This window comes from Equus caballus, chromosome 2, assembly GCF_041296265.1.
Source record: "Equus caballus isolate H_3958 breed thoroughbred chromosome 2, TB-T2T, whole genome shotgun sequence".
Taxonomy (NCBI): Eukaryota; Metazoa; Chordata; class Mammalia; order Perissodactyla; family Equidae; genus Equus; species Equus caballus.
Window position 1 is genome coordinate 71,513,333 of NC_091685.1, and position 6,397 is coordinate 71,519,729.

Sequence of the window (6,397 nt, forward strand, 5' to 3'; positions counted from 1 at the left end):
TCGGTAGTTAAGAATACAGCCTCTTGACTTAAGGTCATCTTGTAGCTCTACTGCTCCCAAACTGGTGATGCTGGGAAGGTGGTTTAATCTAACTCTGCCTCAGTTTCTTCACCCTGTAAACTAGGGCTAGTATTAGTGCCTACCTCACAGAGTTGTTGTGAAGATTCAGTGAGGTAATACACACCATTGTCTAGCACATAGCAAGCACATTAAGTAAATGTTTGCTGTCGTTATCATTAGTATGAGTAGTAACAGTAGTAATAGTAATGTGCGAGTTTGTAGTCACTTCAATAGGAAGTTGTCTGAATTCTCTCCTCTCCCTTCCAGCAGGAAAATGGCAGATGCACGACAGTGGCCTCCTGAACATCACCAAGGTGTCTTTTTCAGACCGAGGTAAATACACATGTGTTGCTTCTAATGCCTATGGCACTGTGAACAACACAGTGACCCTGAGAGTCATCTTTACCTCTGGAGACATGGGAGTCTACTACATGGTCGTTTGCCTCGTGGCTTTCACCATCGTCATGATTCTCAACATCACTCGCCTGTGCATGATGAGCAGCCACCTGAAGAAGACCGAGAAAGCCATCAACGAGTTCTTTAGGACAGAAGGCGCGGAGAAGCTGCAAAAGGCATTTGAGATCGCCAAGCGGATCCCCATCATCACCTCAGCCAAAACTCTAGAGCTTGCCAAAGTCACCCAGTTCAAAACCATGGAGTTTGCCCGCTATATTGAAGAGCTTGCCAGGAGTGTGCCTCTGCCTCCCCTCATTATGAACTGCAGAACTATCATGGAAGAGATCATGGAAGTGGTTGGGCTGGAGGAGCAAGGGCAGAATTTTGTGCGGCACACTCCAGAAGGCCAGGAGGCCGCCGACAGGGATGAGGTGTACATGATCCCAAACTCCCTGAAGAGAAGTGACTCCCCCACCGCCGACTCAGACGGCTCATCGCTGCATGAACAGCCTCAGCAGATTGCCATCAAGGTGTCCATTCACCCGCAGTCCAAAAAAGATCACATGGACGACCAAGAGGGTATACCATTTGAAGTCAAAGATGAAGAGGAGACAGAACCGTCCGCTGAACGTTCTCCAGAAACTGCGGAGCCTTCTACAGATGTAACATCCACGGAGCTAACGTCGGAAGAGCCGACACCTGTTGAGGTATCAGATAGAGTCCTGCCGCCAGCTCACCTGGAAACTACAGAGCCAGTAATGGCACGTGACAGAAACACCTGCATAATTTACGAAAGCCATGTATAATATCAACTCCAAAAAGCTATGCATATCAAGAAAATCAGGGGCTGCTCCTTGTAGTACCGATGTAGTACGCACTTGCCGCTAAGCCTTACCAGGAGATGCTCATCCCTTAGGTAGGAGACATGCCATTTCAAAAGGGGAAGCACTTGTGTGCAGTTTCTGTGACTGGAATTTCCCCAGTAGAAAAGGATGCGGGGAACATCAGGGTGCAGAATTGATACTACTGGACAGAAAGTGTCCATGTGATACGAATTTTAGAGGCTCTTCTCTGCCAAATACCTTAATTGGCGATGCCCTTTTGGCAAAGAGTACACTACTGTAAGATATTCCGAGTTCAAGAGCCCTCTCCAATGCACACTGCATTGCTTTTCCTTTGAAAAATTATAGGTCTGCTACAATAGTAAATGCACGTACGTGGGTTTGTTGCACTTTCTTCTCAGTTTTTGTTCCTTTCATGGTCCCTTTTTGTTGGAGTACTTGTATTAATATTAATTGTTTTTCTGGTTTAGTCCTCTTTGCCCCTTTGTCCTTATTTCTCCCTAGAACATTTACCTCAGAGGCTTTGGTGTCAGTCACCCGTACGAGGACTGATATCTACAAGTCATTTATAATGTTCCAAAGTAGTTAGTAGGCTCGTTCTTTTTGTCATTTCCCAGGCCTCTCTCCGTACACTGCTATTTTTGTTTCCAATGAAGCTGCTGTTGTGAAACTGAGAAAAGCTTTGCCCAGGAATAGCACTTTAATAGCCAAATAAAAATGTGTTTACCTGTCCATTTCTGAGAGCATTTTGGTGAGCTCAACCGAGGTTGGAGGGAGATTGTGAAAGGTTGAATATACCCATTCTACCCATGAAAATTGCTGTTTTTACATTTAAGGACCATCACCCTCCAAACAGAGACTGATGCTTTATCTGGGAAATTTGTTGCTTCCAAAGACAGGGGCATTCATTGAATGCCTGCAGGTTGTAGAATATTGGCTTCCCAGAAGGGTTTGCAAGGACCAGATGCCATCAGGTGACTCCAGCTTGATTTGGGGCAGCAAACGTCGGGATCTGTGAAGTTGTGTGACCAGGTCTGCTTTTGTAAACTGCGTAGCTGACTTGTTGGTCCTTGAAGGGGAGAGTGAAAGGTTAGAATAGTGGCATAACTGTACCATCACATTTGATGCCAAAAGTATTGAATTAGTTTGTAGTCTCACAAGAAAGGAGTTATTATACGTGAGGCAGAATGATGCTGTGGAAAGAAGACAAAGCTAGGCATCCAAAGGCCAACACCTTACCTGACTGTGCCAATAACCAGCTGCCTGGCTTTGGGCAAGTCTGGGTCTCAGTTTCCTTATCTGGCAGAGGTGGCAGACTAGATGAGCTCTGAGCACCATTTAAATGGTCTCACTCTCTCACAGATCCAAACCAATATTATCACCCTTGCTCTTTTTCTGAGTTACGTTCAAGATTTTCACTTTCATCTCTGGGTTCACCTAACATTTTTTATACATATTACTTATTCAGACAAAGTGGATCAGTTTCAAATAATCATAGCATTTTAAGCAAGTTGTGGATCTTCTCCCCCAAGACTTCCTTAGGACCCCTTCCACAGTGTAGATTGAATTGTGGTGAGAATGAGTGTTGTTATTTCATTTTCACTTAGGAACAGGGGAGACACTAAGCTTAAAGAAATTCTAAGGGTCATGGTCACATCAAGTGATGGGGTCATGACATTGGAGGTTACATGGACCATGTTAGTCATGAGACAGCAGACCCAGATGCTTAGTTCTTACTCTGTCACTATCTGGATAAGTGACCTTGGACAACTCTCTTCCCCTCTCTGGGGTTTAATCTTTTGCATCTACAAAATATGGGGTTGTACTTGATGGGCCACAAGATCCCTTCTAGCTCAGACATTTATAGTTTTATGGAAAGTTTGTAATCATCCATGTTGGTCCCCGTTGCAAGAGACAGGCAACATTGGGAGCAAAAATGGGTGCATGAGATCGGATGCTTTTGCTGTTGAAACTTTACAGCAAATGGGTCTGGCTCTGTAGCTGAGGGCAGAGGGTTTGGCTTCCGGGGTGCCCCTGACAGTTTCTTTATTCATAAATAACTGGTGTGGAAGACAATCTGACAAGACATGGAGTTTGATCAAACATCTCTTGGCCAGGATGAACTGTTGGCATCTAGTTTGAAGTGTCTTTGGTGGTCACGTAAAGAAATTAGTAGTGAGCAATCAAGAGAAACCATGACTCCTGTTTGGGCTGTCTGGACTAGGATTTTATGTATTTGAGTTACAGAAAAGTTTTATCTCCAACTCTTAGAATATAGATATTTTCCACTTGTTACGGAGGTCAACAAATTCTTACCATGGATCTATACGCCCAAAACAACAACAGAGACTTAAGCTCATTTTGTGATATTGTGTGAACTTTTTCCCATTCTATTCAGTTGTCCTTCCACATAAACCGTTGTGCATATTTCCACATGGAAACTATAAGAGAAGGCATCTGTTCCATCTAGATGTTGACGAGGGGTAAAAAGTTTAAAATGAGCAGAGTTTTTTTGAAGCAGGAGCAGAAATTTGTGACCAAAGAATGTTTCCAGGTTGGTTTTAACTTCTTTATACTGGGGAGATCATATAGATTTTCAAAACTTTACCCCTCTTTAAGGCATCAAAAAACTCTTGATAAAATGCCAACCTAAAAGGAGGTTGGCTCACGATGGAAATTTTTCCTTCCAGAAATTCTACACTCTCCCTATCCTACAGCGTCTTTATGAAATGAGAAAGGCTTTCCTGCTAGAATATGAAATGTGGAAGACCTTGTGACTTTCGGCTGATTTTTCAAAGATAAACTGTTCAGCTTCTTAGAAATTCATAGAAGTATGGCTGTGTGTGTGTGCACACATGCACGTCAGACTCATTTGGGAAGTTTTAAAAGCTTAACACTAAATCCCAAGCCATGTCCTTTGGGTCTTATGTAAGCATTCTCAAAATTAGACCATTTCTGGTTTCTGAGTCATCTGATCATATCTCTAGCAGTTTTTTTCTTGAAATTCTGAAAATGATTCAGATACGTGTACATATTTAATTCACTTAGATGATCTGTAAACTTGGATGGTATTTATTCTAAATGGAAAAAATTTTATACTGAAAATCTATGTAATTTATAATGGTTTTGTTTTATATATTATATTTTCATATCTTTAGGGCACATCTGCTCTTCTCATCTTTTTGTATATCATACTTGGCAAAAGAACTACTAATACTTGACTAAAATCTCTAGGAACCAAATGTGATACATAACGCATAGAAATCACTCTAAAATCTCTGAATGTTCTTACCTGTCCCAAGCATCATTGTGCCGTCAGTTACGTCCAGAATGATTTGTCTCAGATGCTTATGAGCATTCCTTATTTCAAAACTAAGGCTAAAAGATCTGACATCATGCACAATCGATTCTGAATCTTCTTTCCTTCTTTATCTTTTTGTTGTTGGTTTCATTTTTAATTGTAGAAGTCTATGTTGTCTAAACTTCTGTTTGAAGGGCAAATGTGAGATAAGAAAGCAACTTGATGGAAAGACTAAACTGAACTGTGGCTCTGTAAATTATTCAGTCGACTGATAACATGTTCTAATGCTTGGATTGTTACTTATTGGTAATCTAGGATCTGCTCAGCTCTTTAGCACAGGAAGGAAATGTAAGGCACAAAGAATATATGCATGTTTTGAACAGACACACTCCAAATGTAGTGCAGCCAACACAGATCAGCTTAGGAACACCAACCCCAGCCACTGAAGGAACCGTTCAGAAGGCAGAGCTGACGCCTTTATTTGCAAATTGAAATAGAGTGTTATATCAGTGCTAAAACTCTTCAACAGCAGCCCCTATGGTTCTGTTAATGGGATATTTCCTCTCAGTGTTTCATTTGGTAAGAAATTGGAGCGTTTAACTTATCTTTCCAAAACCCTATTTTATACTCAGCACAGTTCAACTACTGTCCTCTACCTGTCTTCACATATCCTTTTGGCAGTCCCTTAAGATTAAAATCCATGTTTCTATTCTTGCTTTTTAAACTAATTTATTGCTACTCTTTAAATATCTACCAAATCTCATTGTATATTCATGCACATATTTCAAGCACCTGATAAGCTTCAAGATATTGGTCATTTTTACATTCACCTACCTATTCATATAAAAATCCTTCAGTAGATAACAAAGTTCATTTTCCTAATGACTTTTTTAGGGTTTCTACAGTGATAAATAAGATTGAGATTAAATGAATCAGTGGTGGGAAAAAATCAAACAAAACAGAATTGCTTATTATCTTTTCCAATGATCAGTTATACAAGAAAATATCATATGAAGGTGATAATGATCTTTGAGATTTTTTTAGAGATTTTGTTTTTAAGGGGACTAATACTTAGAATACCACAATCAAAATTGAAGCTCTTAGAGAATGCAAAGTTAGAAAGCAAGTAGTTCAAAGAATATTCTGGCATAAATTATTTTTATTTAACCAGTAATAAAAGACTTCAAATGTATCTCTCAGTCGCCATAGAGTGACTAGAGTGAGTTAGGGTCAAAGAAGATGCTTGCACTCACATTTGGTTTGCTGTATCTCTGGTTCTGGATGTCCTTTGTTAAAATCAGAAAATAAGATGAAAAAGTTTATCTGGGCGGAAATGTGAAACTGATGATTCTTTGAACTATAATTGTTCACTTTTTTAAAAAAATAAAAATGTAAACAAATAACTAATATTTAAGTTGATGTTATAGTAGCAAAAAAACACAAAAAACGTGATCCATCCTGTATTTTGATTATTGCTTTAATAAAGGGTTTGCGCAGGTATGTGGAATGTGTGTTATGTCCCACCTGATGGGTGCATGATTTTGGCCTTATTTACTCGTTCCAATGATAAGAAATCTGTGGTCAATGCTTATCCCTACGTTTTTGCATCTGTAGCATATCTTGGGAAAAATGAAATAATTTTTATGTAAAACTACAAATTTATCCAAATGCAGACACCTGAACTCTGTCCTGACAAACATTATAGCAATATTTTTACCTATATCAAGAAATAATTTTTAACACATAATATCAAGCTTACTGTAGATAATTCAAAAAGACCAGGAAACTCACATACCAA

At 39.8% G+C, this 6,397-nt stretch overlaps 1 protein-coding gene across 16 annotated transcripts in view; it reads left to right on the top strand.

The window, feature by feature from the left end:
- MFAP3L (microfibril associated protein 3 like) overlaps window positions 1-6,099 on the top strand; it is a 42,692-nt gene extending 36,593 nt beyond the window's left edge. For 12 of the 16 annotated variants that reach the window (XM_070257138.1, XM_005607725.4, XM_005607723.4 and 9 more), the window contains one exon: window positions 328-6,099. In XM_070257138.1, the coding sequence (XP_070113239.1) occupies window positions 328-1,262 (935 nt within the window). In that variant the 3' untranslated portion in view covers window positions 1,263-6,099. The remainder of the gene's footprint in view (window positions 1-327) is intronic. The other 4 variants (XM_070257144.1, XM_023636304.2, XM_070257146.1 and 1 more) reach the window with 1 other exon arrangement.
- Window positions 6,100-6,397: the final 298 nt, after the last annotated feature.